Genomic DNA, 16,365 nt, shown 5'->3' with positions numbered 1-16,365 from the left:
GTCTTATACGTTATATCTTACTCTCGAGTCGAAGGGAAACTATATGGAGGAGAATGTTTCTATTTTTGAAAATACAATATTGCTGAATGAGAAAACTAGCAGGAATTTCATAAATTGGACCAATTCTTCTGTGATTTTCGAGATATTTTATAACCCTATTTTTTGATCTTTTAAAAACAATTTTCTGGCTGAACTTTTACCCCTTTACCCAATTCGCCGCAGATTTAGGAGCACGCATGCGTTCCCTCTGCCCCCCCCCCCCCCCCCGAGTGCATGTGTTTGGCGGGGGGGGGGGGGCATGCACGATTCTGTCAGTCTGAGTTTTCGGCCGATCATTGAGTGGATTGTCACTCAAACTTATTGACTCAAACTTATTCCACCAAAAGTTTGCACCAGAATCTCTGTTCTACAACTGCTCCCTCAAGGGGGGGGGGGGGGGGGGGGGGAATACGGGGCATATTATCGACTATACTCTTTACAGTTTCCATTTCTTTTTCTTACTATCGTTTTTTTTTTTTTTGTTGTTGAGAGTTTAGGTTTTTTTAAGCGCTTGGAAACATCAGTATTAAACGCTATGTTATATAACTGTTATTCATTATCATTATCCTATTTCACTGTATTCTATTTTATCTTACTTCTGCATTCCTTTTCACAAACACACACACATACACACACACATACACAAATGCACTCTGTCAACTTGTTGAAGGTTATTGAGTTTGAACAGAGGAGTTACTACATGTACATGGAAAGAGGTAAATGACTGACTCACATGTACAACTGTTGGGTTTTTTTTTTTTTGTCTTGTAGGCCTAATGATACAAAATAAAGATGAGCAGGTGTTATTATACTTATAAATGAAATTACTTTTTGACATGATTACCATTTTCACTTGGCTTTCCTATTTTCCTATTGTTTTCCTCTGTTGATAAATCTTGTTTGATCTCTTTTGCAAAACAACCCCCCCTCAAAAAAAAAAAAAAAAAAAGGAAAAATAGATCCCAAAACTGCTAGTTGAATAAAATAACATGTTTGGAGTATGCAAAACAACTTTGTTTATAGGCCTGTTATTCATATAGTTTCAAAATCACGACCAGTAGGCATACTTGCTTTATACAGGATTTAAACAATAAATATGATAAACAGAATATATCCAAATATTTCGTTAAAACAATACATGATATGAAAAATGACAATTTAACATTTCATATAATTTAACGTAATGGTGATATTGGTAGCATGCTTGATTCAGCTGATACAACCGCTTTTCAACTCTGCAAGGTTATAACCAGTGGCGGATCCAGAGGGGGGCGCAACCGGCGCACGCCCCCTCCCCCTTTAATTTTCGTTAAAAACAAAGAAATAAAAAGAAAAAAAATGAAATGAAACCCGGAAGTGGCACCAGAAATATCAGTCAGCCCCCCCCCCCCCCCCCCCTTTACAGAATTCCTGGATCCGCCCCTGATAACACAACTAAAAAGTTTGTAGCGAAAGATACAGCATGAATAAAATAATGTTTAAGACAGGCTAAAAATAGTAGACTTCAATAGAGTGATTTTTTTTTTTCGTATAGACATATCATTATAAAGGCTTTACGGAGATTGATTGATTGTTGTTGTTGTTGTTCGTGTTTTTTTTTTCACTTTTGAGGATACCATAAGGGGTCAAGCTGTCTTTCGTGTCGTGTGAAACATATGGAATCAAAATGCAGGTGAGTTAGCCCGAACAACTTTTGTGATTTTCCACACTGTCATCTTGTCCCGAGATAAACACTCTACAACCTTACTTTGCACTCACTCCATTTTGCAGGGCATGAATGTTGGTGAGTTGACAGCTCAACAGATCGAAAATCTGCCAATCGACATCAGTTCCAGCAAACTGCTCGGTAAGTAAATGTTTAGTCCCTTGCATTCCCTTTGACGTATGCTGACGTTTTCATACTACGACGCAGTTCGCAGTGTTCAAACTTCAACTTCTGTCTATATAAACGTTACCTTAGATCTAAAAGTAACACTCCAAAGTTATTTTACTGAGTGTGTAACGTAAATATATTGCAACAGTTTAGTCATTGTCTGTGTAAACTTTGAGGCCACTTTTGATGTAAGAGAAGATGAGTCATTTGTTTGAGTAGACTAGATCTGGAGTAGAATTTTCTATAAAATTTAGATCTATTTTACGTAAAATTTTATTTTTAGTTTAATGTAAAATTTTGCCATCCAAGAATTCGACCATAATCATGAATATGATAACCAGCTGGTAACAGCATCCCAAAGTTGACTGCCAACAGCGCAACGCGACATTATGACCGATGACTGACATTAACAATTGAATGTTAATTTACTTCATACTATTAATGGAATGTTATTATATCCTTTTTACACACCATCAAATTTTGGCATGTGCAGGTGAATTTTAGTATCTGAACCGATATCTTTCTCTTCGTACAGTATTGCACAAAGCCAAAGGCCGTGTTCTATTACTGTATACGCCATATGTTTCGCGAGTCTAAATTTTCGCAAATCGGGACTTCCCAGCAATTTCCCGGGTGGTTAAATTCGCGATCGTGGAGTCCTGTACTGACGGAGAAAATGTACAGGTATACGCGTATGTCACATTCATATCGGCATTAGAGTCAATATTTTCATGTGCTTTTAATTTCGCGCATAGCGGCTAACTCGCGAAATTTGCGAAAATAAAAACCTCGCAAAATATTTTGCGCATACAGTAATTACTTCTAATACTCTTGACTTTGAGTCTTGTTCTTGCTCAGAAGCGAACTGCACTAGACTGTACCATACCGAGCCTTGCCAGATTTGGAACTTTTAAATGAACACTCTGTGAAGATAGAGCATACCTCATTAATTGTTTTTGGACTCGAGTCAGAGTGATATGAGTGACATTTTATAAAGCAACATGGTCATGCACATGGTTCACCAACACTATACAAAACAGGTGTCCCTAAAAAAGAGAAGTAACTTTTTGTCTTACGACATAGTGCGAGTTATGTGCATTCTTCATGTTGGCAGCTGGTGTGGTATGCATTTGTACCATTTTGTATTCAAGCAGTCTGTGATGATAAGGAAGAGTATGCCCCATGGTACGCTTTTAAAGCACATCAGAAAATGGTCCACTTTTGGCACAATACAGTATGGTACAGTACACTTTGGGAGCATTCGAGCACTCCTCTGGCACAAGTGTTGCATGGTGCACTTCAACAACTTAGCACTCAAACACACCCTTGAATACCAAAAAAAAAGCAACAACAACTTTTAGTAAACTTCAACATAGGAGAAATGATGGAATTATCAGGAGGCAGTCAACAAGATGTATAAAAATAGGTTGACCATTATCCAGTAAGCATCCTGCTATGATGATAAAAAGAAAGAGAGAATAAAAAGACTTCTTTTGTATCCTCCCTGTGATGTTCCCAGATTGGTTAATTGACCGTCGCCATGTCAACCTCAAATGGCAGTCTGCTGCCCTCGTCATTCGAGAGAAAATCAACCTGGCCATCCAGGACATGCCAGAAGTTGAGGAGATCAAGCAGCTGCTTTCGGGAACCTGTAAGTTTGAAGGTTTAGCCTCATGCTAGACAGAGCATCTCAGCAGTCAGATCAAAGACCTAGTTGACTTTAGAAACTATGTACATGTGGGAGTAACATTCGTCAACTAGGTTTTAACAGAGTCATCAAATATAGAGCAAATGTAATCATATTTAGTGTGTGATTTCAATAACATTTCCATTAGTGCACACATTTACAACATTAAACTTTGTAGAGATGATTATTTCAAATCTGCAAATGTACCTTATTTTATGAGTAATTGTGTACCCTTCCGGTTTGTGAAAATAACATTTTGTGAATTCATTGATTATTACTCCGGATGGTTTCTCAAAGGTATACATTGGCTCCACATGAGCGCAGTAGACAAGTGAACAAGATCAAGGTTGTCATAATCAAAGGTCATTTATTCTTTGATAAAAGAAATTTACCTATGAATGAGGACATGATATCATGTTGAGGTAGCAAAGTAAATACATTGTAATGCTAAAATTTCCAGTTGGCCTAGAAAAGTATTAGATTCAGTTTAATGTGTTTTTTCCAGTGTATGTGAATGGAGCTTTCTACAAAATCTAGGTATGTTATAACATAATCAATGATGAAAGAAATGGAGAGAGTTCCAAGCTCTCAGTCTATAGCAACTGGTCCCTAGTTGATTTTATTTGTTTGGTGTTTTTTTTTTTAATGTGTAATTGCTGTTGAAAAGAGGTAAACTATGTAAGCAGTATGTAATTCGAAAGAGGTAGTGTACATTATTAACCAGCAGACCTCACTTCATGCGAACACTTGGATTTTTTGTTAGTTTACGTTTGTTTATCCTTGTTTTGCTTATGACAGATATCAATTACTTCCACTGCCTGAAGATTGTTGAACTGCTTAAGGTGTCAGAGGAAAGCAGTAAGAACATATTTGGCTACTATTCATCACAGCGAATGAAGGTTGGTTCACACTCCCCTTCCATGTTTCCCTATAGACATTCATAGATGCACATCTAAGTTGTTGACTTTACAGTTGCTAGAAACTGCACATCTTACAGTGATGCTTCTGTAATACCCAGATCAAGTGCTTAATCTAGCAGCACAAATGATTTTAGCTCATTAGAATGGTTATTAAGTGTACAGCAGTAACTAAATTCCAACTTTAAAAACCCATTTTTTCTTTTCTGTATTTTATCTGCATTCATGTCAGTGGCTCCCCTGGTAAGGCATGAGAGCAGATGTCAGACAGTTTTAATGCATCTTATGAGCAAACCAGAAACAATATTTACTTTATTCTGATAGACAATAAAACTTTAAGAAAAAAATTCCCAAAATATGTGTACACTCTTTAAAAAACAAACAAACAAACTAAGTGAATTTTGCTTCATGCAATGTCATCATTTTCATGCGTAGGTTTCTAGTTTCTTTTCTGTAGAGCCTGCCATGACATTTTAATGCATCTACACAGGTTAAGCTAAGAAAAAAACCAAAAAAACACAACAAACAAACTGGTAGCAGAAAAGGATCACGCAGTGTATCATTTTGTGCGTAGGTTGGAGAGCCTGCCATGACATTCCTACACAGGTTTAATGGTATGCAGGTTAAAGGGTGTGTACAGTTCTGGTTGAGGTGAGGATTTAGCTTCTAACGTTTTGCAAGATATTCAGAAACCACTCTATGAGATTTTAAAGAGCATGCAATTCTAAGGGGCATCAAAAGTTAATTTGATGAAAATCGGTTTTGAAATGGCTGGGATATCAAAAAAGAAGGTGAAACAAAGAGAGCCTAATAAAAGGCGTGGCCAGTCGCCTTTTATTATTATCACTTTTTTGGATATCTCAGCCAATTGAAAATCAATTTTCATCAAATAAATGTTGAATCCTTCTTTAAATTACATGCTCTTTCATATTTTATAAGAGGTTTCTCATTATCTCACTTTCTAATAGGAATGTTATAAACCTGAATCCCTGCCTCAACCAGTACTGAACAGTCCCTTTAAGGCCAGTGTGCCCTCACTTCATTGCACCAAAACTACAGGTCAACCTTGCTTTTAGTCAACCTCACATAATTCAAATAATCGCATAAGTCAAAGGTCTTTTTCAAGTTCTCTTCTCTGTATATTTTATTGATTTTAATCCCTCGTTAGTTGAATTTTCTCAAAGTCGAAGCTATTTCTTCAGTTGAAATAGATTCAACTTAGGCAAGGTTGACTGTACTTGTGCCTTCCCCACCTGAGTTGAAATGAGACAGTGTAATTCACTCCACTGTCACTTTCATCAGTCACATGTGTACACACATGATCACAGAGCACTAGGAATCATCACAGCTGTTTTGTTACATGAAAGTTGTTTGTTTGTTTTTTAGCTACAATTTTTGTGAAATTATAACATTAGATTTATTATGACATCAATTTTTTTTTAAATCATACTCAAAATTATGTACAGCGATAAAAGAGAGGTCAAATTTGAGAGAAAATGGACACCTGAAAAATGTACCATCAAATTTGACCTAAAGTTTGAAACGGTGTAGGTCACCTAATGCTTAATACAAGCAAGATTTTTGAAAAACATAAAAAACATGGTCTTGAAATTCCTTTATATTGAAAAATTCCCCACTGTGTTCTACACTTACAGGATTGGCAGGAGATCGTAAAGCTGTATGAGAAAGAGTCAGTCTACTTGGCTGAGGCTGCCCACATGCTGACCAGGAATGTGAGCTTTGAGATCCCCTCCCTCAAGAAACAGGTCACCAAATGTCAGCAGTCCCAAGCAGTAAGTAAATCATACAAGGGTACTTACAACAACGACGGCAGCATCACCAACCAGTGCACTATTGTGTTGCGTCTTTATGTAGCAGTCATAAATTTCAGAGCCTTTTTCTTTTTTTTTTTTGGGGGGGGGGGGGGGGGGAGAGGAAAATATGGGATTGTTGACCCTAAACTTCATAATTTGTTTGCACAGTCGTGAATTTACTGGTTAGATTTGATGGGTAATTCTTGCAGATGTCAGTTTATTGAACAAATGATTAAATTTTGGAAGTGATGTGGGAATTTTTGTGGATTTTTGTGGATTTTTGAAGGATTTTTTATCTTTTGGCAGATAGGGTCAATGAACTAGGGAGTTTAAAGGGATCGTATAGTTTTGGTTGAGACCTAATTTCAGGTTTCTAACATTTTTTGGTGAGATAATGAGAAACCTTTTATGAAATATGAGAGAGCATGTAATTCTATGAGGAATTCAACATTTATTTGATGAAAATTGGTTTTGAAATGGCTGAGATATCCAAAAAGGAGCGATTCTAATAAAGTGTGGGACCCACACTTTATTACGATCGCTTTGTTTTACTTTGTTTTTGGATGTTTCAGTCATTCCAAACCCCATTTTCATCAAATAAACTTTGAATTCCTCTTAAAATGGTATGCTCTGTACTATATCATAAGTGTTTTCTTGGTATCTCGCAAAAAGTTAAAAGCCCAATTCTCATCTCTACCAATACTGTACCATCCCTTTAAGCTGTAATTGAAATGTACTGATAAATGCACATGGCAGACTTATTTTCCTGCCTTAGAAATTATTGTATTATCTTCTGAGGAGAAATGTCAGATTTGGAAAGTATACGAAAAGAAGCAGTAGTGTCGTCACAGATCCCCCAGTCTCTTTGTAATGCAAATAAGTGTGCTTTTACCACAAAGGATTTCATTTAATAAATTACTCTGACAGTCTCTGGAGTTTTTTTAAAATGACTTTGTACTTATCAGTTTATTCACCAACTCTTCTTTTGATTTGCATACCAGGAATGTGTCAAGAAGGAGAAGGACTATGGAGAAAGTTCAAGCGCTGCTCGAGAAGATTACAAGCAGGCCTGCAAACAGCTGGGAATTAAAGTGAGATTACACAATGGGAGAGAGTTATTAATAAAACATGCAGGTTATCAATAAACAAAACTAATTTAACTATTCCAGATATATACCATCAATGGGTTGATCATTTAAGGGTATAAACATCAACCTGCTGATATAAAAGTTGATTTGCAGATATGAATGATTGATCCATTCTGTGAAAAGTGTATTTGACGTATATGTGTGCATTTGTTTGTTTGTGTTCCATACTTCAACACGAAAGGTGCTAGAGATATTACTATGATGGATTAGTAGAGTCATTAATTTGTATGTTTGTGTGTGAGTGTGACTCAAATCTTCTGTATTATTATTATTATCATTATTATTATTACCATTCTTATATAGCACGTGATACCTTTGGCAAGATCTCTATGCACTTTAGAGGGAAATGAAAAAGACAGGAAAAGATAATTACAGAAACAATAGAGTGCTGCATAGGTCATTATGTAACAATCATTATGTTGCTTTTTAAACAGGAGGGCTGTTTTGTTTCTGTAGACCACCAGAAGTTTATTGCCTTTAAGATTTGTGAACTCACATGGTTGACTAGTTGGAAACAAGGACATTTATGTCATTGCACAAAAAAAGTCTGTGAGAACAGCACTATTGTGCTTCTTACAGGACTCTGTGATGTTGATGTTTTGGATGTGAAACAATGTGACACCTCATCCAACAGGGAGAGAAGATCAGATCCGAGTTACTGGAACTTGTGTCGGAGTTGCCGAAGACGTATCAATCCATTGAGGACCAGGCGAGGAAGCTGACAGACGTGTTGGAATTCTATGGGGCTTTTGTGCAATTTGTTAATGGAAGGTCAGTGAGAGTGTAGTAAAGTTAATGATATGAGGAAGTCACTTGTTAGATCACGGACTCCTGCATGTAGTATCTTGTAGTATGGTGTTGAATGAAAGCAAGAGTGCTCAGAGGGTCTAGTGTTGGCCACGTGTTGCATGCTTTAATTTGCCATTCCATGGCTAGTATTCACAGCCTGCTAGGTACGTTCATGTGACCAGCATCTATGTCACACGTTTTTGTGAACACTGGATGGATCCAGTGTGTGTCTGTTGGTACTGAAAATTGTTGAGGTACTAAATGTTGTAAAGGTATTTGTGGGCAATATTCCAAGGGGAATTACTTTGCCTAATGTTTCTTATGGCTAAAGCAACAATGCTACTTGGTGACTATTGAAACTCTTACAACAGTTTAAATGTGGGGCACAGAAAAGAAATTTGAAATGCAGTTCAATTTTTTTTTTTTTTACAGATTTGTGGTAAGAGCACATGGCAAGATATGCAGTTCTGAGGGTTACAAATAAAACTACTAGTTTCAGAGTTACAGTTAGATTAACATTATCTAGGCCCTGTCACATGAAAAAAAAAAAAAAAGTAGCAATCAGTTGCTGAAGTCCTGGTCACTGGTCATAATGGAAAATGAATTTAATTTAAGAAAATAGTGACCACCAAAGAAGGACACAAGCTTGTTTGACAAGCATGTTTGACACAAACTATGTGTGTGTGTTGGGGGGATGCACCTGGATATAAGAGTCGCATTAGAGTGAAATCAAACCATGAAAAGACACTTATGACCATTTTCACAGCAGTTTGATTTAACATGATTGTAGTACAGTGTTTGCATGTCAAAATTGACATCTTGGTGGGTGATGTGACTTAAGTATCCTTTTGGTAGTGCTTATCACATGTTATCTTTGTGGAGTGTCAATGAGTTCTCATTTTCTGGACAAAAACGAGAGATGTAATGAGAACATGTCCTCTCGCAGAGATGAGAACAAACCCTTCAGTGCAATTTTATTATAAGCCAGACATATGCTCTGATTTTGTGCGAAGTGTAAACAGTAATACTCAAGTTTTGTTTATTTCATGTAGGATATGTCATGTGTAGCGTATATCAATACCACTGTTACAATTATGTAATTTCCTTTTGGTCTGTGTATCTGCAGTGATAACAGTAATATAGGAGATGTGTGTCCACTCCTGAAGTATTTCACTGAGCATGGCAACACCACAGTGTACCAGTGGAGGACAGGGCGGGTGCCTGAGACGGTGGAGGAGGTGAACCTCAGTCTCCTGGCGGAGGATGAGGAAACCAAGGAGGATGAGGTGAGATGGGAGGGGTGAGATTAGGAACCAGTGGTGGTCTCATGTTTGCACTCTGGTACTTACCACCCAAACACTTTACCCTTCGAATGGTAGGGGGAATCAGATGAGCTAGTGTTGATATTCTAATCAAACATTATTTGACTGCCTGAGGGAGAATGCCTCCAAGGGAAGGTGATCGTGATGGAGTGCTATGAAAGAAAAAAGAAGAAGAAGAAGAAGAAGAAGAAAATAAATGGTGATGATGATGATTATGATGGTGATAATAATGATGATAATAATAATCATAATGGTGATGATGATGATGCTGCTGATGATGATGATAATAATAATGATAGTAATAATGATAATAGTAATGATAATGATAATGATGATGATGATAATAATAATAATAATAATAATAATAATAATAATAATGCTAACAATAATAATAATAATGATAATAATAATAATAGAATTAAAATAATGACAATAATAAAAAAATTGGGAGAAATCTAAACAAAGTCAGAATACTAAGAAGAAAGTTATCTTGACATCAGTAAATCATATAGCATTCAATTTGTACCTCAATGTCACCACATCGGTTATATGTCTGCAACATCTCTTTATTTGTTCTTTTTGTTTTTCATCATCACAGAAATATAGGCCCAAATTTACAAATGTTGTTCAAAATTAGGCCACGGACTAAACCAAGTGCGAAAAAGATGTACATTGCACATGTGCTTGTCAGCGCATGTTCATTATTCAATGTCTGTTGATATACGTGATCGTATGTAACTGAAAATTGCATATTCCATAATATGTAATGAAAACTGCCTTTGTTGATTTAGGCCACTGAGACTGTGCTGGAGACCTTGGTATCTTCATGATTCAAGTTTGAAAGACTAGGAGTAGAATATATGACCCGCTACAACAAAAGGATCCGAAAGTCAGGGGAGGACAATTTTCTGAAAATGGCATGACATAATTCCCGTACTCTTCTGCTTTAATTTCATATATAAACTAGATATATCGCTACGGCTACTGATATGCCTCCGCCATAATGCATGGTTCTCCTAATAGGTCTATAGTACAATGTCTTGACAATGTGTGATGACAGTTTCACACAATTGGCAAAATATTAAAATGACAGGTTTGACACAAATGTGCTGAATGTTCACTTTCCTAGAACTAGGTTCAATTGGATGAATGATTAAAATGTAAGAGTGCAGGTATTTGGGGAATTGATGATTTTTACTTGACTTTTGACCCTTTTATAAGTTTATGCATTGAGTAATTTTCAAGGTATTGAGAAAAAGTATAATTTCAGTATCAAATGGGAAAATAGCATTATCTAAACCTGGTCTTTGACCTTTGACCTCACAGTTCCAAAGAGAATCACTGTTAGGTTGAACATGCATAAATATGTAAGTTTCATGATGATACCTTGAGTTACTTTCGAGATATGGAGGAAAAAGTGCAATTTAGCACTTTCACTTGACCTTTTACCTTTTGACCTTTGACCTGTAGGCAAGAAACTTCCCCAAAAATATATATTGGGTAATACATGCCATACATCAAGTTAAAAAAAAAACAAACCTTCAGGCATATTGCATTTTAAGGAAAGTAGTGATATTTTGAGGAGTTGACCTCGACCTTTGACCCCCTGACCTTTGACCCATGACCCCCAACTTCCCTAGATACTCACTGCCCATCGGTACAAGCATATATACTAAGTTCCATGAAGATACCTTGAACCATTTGCGAGATATGGAGAAAAACATGAAATTTCATTTTTTTTTTCACAAAATAACCTGTGACCTTTGACCTTTGACCCTGTGACCCTAAAATCCACACAAAGTATTATCCCCTAAGGATATACCCTCACACCAAGTTTGATGTAAAACCACCACACGGTTCTTGAGATATCGACAAAAACAAAACGGGACGGACGGACGTACGGACGTACGGACGGACGGACGGACGACCCGAAAACATAATGCCTCCGGCCACTTCGTTGCGGAGGCATAAAAAACTCATAAAAGTACTCGGTTGCAGAGATATCGATGATTTTATTAGCGCATGTTAAGTGTTCGAGGAAATCAGAGTTTGGAGAAAAACGCCTTCAAAGTTTTCCTTCCTACGCTATCATGTTCAAGGGGAGGCGAGACAGTTTTCACCGCTTGACAATAGAAGGTATGCACCTAGCAACCTCCGTGATGTTCATTCAAGCTTAGCGCCAGCGGTCTACGCACGATCAATCAGTAATCAGGATGCCATGCATTGACCAATAAGATCACTCCCTTGTTGCTAGGGGCGGAGTCTAGCTACGGCGCTAAATCCAAATCTTTGGACACGTTTCTGTTACGTTGAAAATCACTGATTTCTTGCCTTTCCTTTGATCATTAAGCTTCGAAATTTCGGCAGATGATGGACAAAACTTTAGACTACAAAATTATGCCAGAAATAGAAATCCGATTGCAGAGACTCCAACTCTCCCGTTTTCGACGGGAGATCTCCCGCCGAAAGCCCATTTTTGCACAATCTCCCGTTCTCCCGTTTGAGATTTGATTTCTCCCGCCCTGGCTCTGTGTCTCCCGGTGGAAAGCATTTCTTACTTATTTCTATCGTATGTTGAAAAAATAAGCCTTAGATAGCACCAGAGAACATCTAGAATCCTAGGAACTTCGCGCTTCGCACACATCAACTTGGAGTCTCCCGTTTGCTAGGGGTTTCGGGCGGGAGAATCTCCAGATCAGAAGGTGCTTGGGGTTGGAGTCTCTGCGATTGTTTTGACCGATTTTGATGATGTGACTTCAAACTCGATTTTCTCGGCTCAGCTGTCAGCGACTTTAGGATCCTTTTGTTGTAGCGGGTCACATATGATGAAAAGTTGACAAAAATGCACTACCAGTGATCATAGAGTTGAGTTCCTGATGGCAGTTTTACAATGAATTTATGTTTGGCTCTTGTCTGTCCAGATTGATTTCAGTGGAATAGATCTTGATGCTGGAGAAATCGACTTTGGGATATCAATAGAAACAGAAGGAGCTGAGACAATTGACTTTGGTGTAGAGGTAAGTGCACAGGTGATAGGAAATGTGGCAATTATTTCATTTTTTTATAAGGAAAGCAGAGACAGAAAATGATAGAAAAGGTTGTTATTGCAAAAATCACACAATATGGACACAACTAAGTACTTGATTGGGAAACAAAATAATCTTGCATTGAAAACAGGGATCCTACAAATATGGTTCAATAGTTGTGCTGACCAGAATTGCTGATGTAAAGGCACACTCAATCCCAAGGTTGATGCTTGATATTCCTAAATGACCTGATGCATAAAATGTAAAGTTTGAAATCGATCACTGAATTCAGATTTGACTTGATCCACAACAGATTGGAACCCAGCATCTGGAAACTGAGGTTAATTGATATGTTTGATTTAAGGTATTTTTTTTCTGATTGTTTGTTTGTTTTTTATGCAACAAGAACATACAGAGCAGCAGAAAGCTGCCACACAGAAACCAAACAGTGATCATCAGGTTTGGGATGCTTGCTCAAATAACATTATCCATTATTGTTGCATTGACAAGAGAACTATATGAGCTTCTAAACCAGTTAACAAAGTGGGAAACAGATGAACAAGGAACTAATATCCATGAAAAAAAAGTTGTTTGCAGTACTCTACCATATTTTGATGTTGTGTAGGTTCCATGATCTGCATTTTTTTTTTACCTCTCTGAAGGGATGGGGATTTTTTTAGAATGCAGAGACCTCCTTCTGGCAGCCAGTAGTCATTTAATACTTAATCAGTTGTGGGGATGCTTTCACTTCTATGAAGCAGTGCAATTTTACTTCAGCAACTGAGGTTGGACAAATTTAATACAGATGTCTGAAACTCAAACTGATCATGACAGTTACCTTGCTATGCATTTCTTTCCCCCTAGGATGGAGACAATGCAACTGAGGATGGAGGGGTCGCCCGTGGCAACGATGCACTCTGCCTCTTTGACCATGTCCCAACGAGAAACCAGTTCATCAATGAGATTCTGGAGGTAATATCCATTGATGGAAACTTATAATCATGACTTCTAACTTCAAACACGACTTAACTTGTGTTTCAAATGAATCTTGCAGTCTTTTTTTTTTCTTTTGAGGATTTAAAGAAACACTTGATGATGGATTTCATAAAAGCTGTCTCACAAAGTTCCAGAACAAGAATATAATTTCATGATATAAACGTATCACCCTTAGTCAGTGGACAATGTTTATATTCTTAGGTTGTGGGCATTGCACTGCATCTGCTACTAGCTCATATGGAAAATTACCCAGTATGCATGCCACCCAAGTGCTGGCTGCCCTTAGGTCAAGAGTGATCTCGTTGTGCAGCTTGTAGGTAATTTGTTGCTAAAAGACAATCATACCAGTTTGGCAAGGGTTGACCCCGTGGGCAGTATCGATCACAAGTGAAGCGTTTATGCAGCAAGACAAGACCACAACACCTTTGCTATTTTTGCTGAGCATCATGCGTTTTTGGTCCTAAATTGTGAAAATCGCCCAGATCCAGGCCTTCCTTACCCAACGCAAGACAGAGATGGAGGGTGATACCGACGTTCTGTCTGACAACCAATTCCAGACGGCACCCCAGGCCATCCAGTCCAAGACACTGACCCATGTCTGTGGCATGCTGGAGCTGGTGGACACAATCCATGGCCGGCTGACTGACACCAAGATGCAGCACCTCTTCCTGCTCAAGGGATCTCCAAAGTAAGAGGGCATTCTTTCATGTCATGTCATGTTATTTTCATTTCAATCCATTTCATTTCATTTCACATAATTTCATTTCATTTCATTGCAATTTCATTTCATTTCAATTCATTCATTTCATTTCATGTATTTCATTTCTTTTCAACAATTTTTCATACAAATCCATTTCATTTCATTCATTTCAGATCTAGGTCCGTGCCACTTTTCAACATAATCATACAAAGGAAATTACAAAATATGATGAAACTAAGGGGACATCTTGATTTCATGATGCAAACTTTGTAATATGATATTGGCTTATCGTAATCAATTATTTGTAGTACTGTTATATTTTCAAGATGGATTTCGCGTGTTTTTATTCATGGAATCAACATTAACTGCTGGCACTTATGGCATGCATATTCACATGCTGTTATTTTTGCGCTCGTATGGAAATCGCGAAAATACTTTTACAGTATGACTATTTGCTGGTTGCAAGGGTTGACACAAATGGCAAAAAAATTGAAAGTGTGACATCTCTGGATTCTCTAGAATTTATGGCAGTTATGGCGAGCGTGCCAAGACATGCATTCGCTCGATGGTTTCATAAGCAAAGAGAACTGACTCAGATGTGAAAATCAGTTTTCTTTGCAAATGCATACAACTCGCAGATAGAGTGCACATAGTTTGTGATTGCTTGATTTCTCTTACCAAAGTTAATCCTCTCTCCTTGAACTTGGCGTCAGGTATGTAGATAGACTGACAGACTCGCTGAAGCAGAAGTTGCTGCTGGAGGAGAAGATGCTGGCATCAAGGGAGGCAGTGAGGCAGAAGAGACTGGACACCCTAGAGGACCAGAGGAAGCTGGAGCCAAAGATTGATGCCCTGGTGAGGAGAACCAAGGAGCTACAGAGACAGGTGAGCATCTCTAACCTGTGAAACCCTCCTAAGGCCAACAATGGTGCGTCTCACCGTCTGGTCTCACCAAATGATGACTAGCTTTCGTTTCACTCAACACTGCTCTCCTATTGTATAAGAAACAATCCTTCTTTGCTAAGCATATTCTGTCAAACAGGAGAAGGCTCCTTGATGAAGATTCATCAAGTACATTTGCAAAATGATATGTGTTCTTGTTTGTAGTTAAATACACACTAATACTGTAAGATTAACATTACTTTGTGTTTGTTTGTTCAAGTAAATTCTTTTGTTTGATTCATTGGCATCTGATACTGTCTCAGGTACTCATACTGACACAAAATTAAAAAGTCATATAATGCTTTCATTCTCCTTGTCACATGTCACTGTTGAAATAGTCTTTTTCACCATGTGGTGGATCTTAGATATTATTCTAATTCAAGTTATTGCATAAAAAGAAATGCTGTTGGCATTAGGCCATCAAACATACCAGAGGAGGCTACAACATGTAACTTGAATGGTTTGAAAATTACTCAGCCATGATGTACAGTAAATAGTCTGAAACATGTTTGAAACTGTATGACAAAACATAGTCATGTAACAAGAATTATGGAAGATTGTCCAATGATTGCAGTGTCTTGTTCTCTCAGATAGCTCCCAAGTTGATTGTTCCTTTATACATGAGAATATTGATACGCATCATACATTTCCTCATGAAAATATATCAAACATAATATGTTTTTTTATATGGAAAGGTGAGTGGCCTCTTTCAAGAGTATTTCTTGCTTCAATAGCTGGAACTATGTCATGATTTTTTTCTCCCATTCTTTAACATTTGCTCCATCCTCTTCTCTCACTTTCTGTGTAGATTGAGGAAGATATCTCCAAGCGCTACAAGAACAGACCTGTCAATCTCATGGGAGCCATCAACACAATATGACACTCTGATTATGCTTTCCTCTGTAGCTTCTTCCAAGTACCTTGCCTGCATCACGTCCAGAGCTGCCAAGTCATCCTGATTGTGCAGGAGGCTTCCTGAAAGCGTGACTGTCTCGTCATATACATATGGTAGAAATTAAAGGAATGGCTTAGTATTGGTTGAGATGAGGATTCAGCTTTTAACTTTTTGAAAGATACTTAGAAACAACTTTATGAAACTTTTTAAAGAGCGT

At 37.6% G+C, this 16,365-nt stretch overlaps 1 protein-coding gene across 1 annotated transcript; it reads left to right on the top strand.

Moving 5' to 3' along the window:
* The first annotated feature begins 1,668 nt into the window (after nucleotides 1–1,668).
* Nucleotides 1,669–16,269, top strand: LOC139740653 (CDK5 regulatory subunit-associated protein 3-like). The gene is made up of 13 exons (XM_071651229.1): nucleotides 1,669–1,711; nucleotides 1,810–1,885; nucleotides 3,432–3,563; nucleotides 4,398–4,498; nucleotides 6,172–6,309; nucleotides 7,332–7,421; nucleotides 8,113–8,249; nucleotides 9,394–9,553; nucleotides 12,511–12,606; nucleotides 13,480–13,587; nucleotides 14,094–14,299; nucleotides 15,025–15,196; nucleotides 16,062–16,269. Exons 1-13 carry the CDS (start codon nucleotides 1,706–1,708, stop codon nucleotides 16,131–16,133), a joined length of 1,494 nt encoding a protein of 497 aa, XP_071507330.1. The 5' UTR covers nucleotides 1,669–1,705; the 3' UTR covers nucleotides 16,134–16,269.
* The last annotated feature ends 96 nt before the right edge of the window (nucleotides 16,270–16,365 follow it).

Source organism: Diadema antillarum, unplaced genomic scaffold, assembly GCF_040938485.1.
Source record: "Diadema antillarum isolate AM-2024a unplaced genomic scaffold, OU_Dant_1.0 seq00000871_RagTag, whole genome shotgun sequence".
Lineage (NCBI taxonomy): Eukaryota > Metazoa > Echinodermata > Echinoidea > Diadematoida > Diadematidae > Diadema > Diadema antillarum.
The sequence above is the reverse complement of the archived record's forward strand: the minus strand, read 5'-3'. Positions and strand labels throughout refer to the sequence as shown.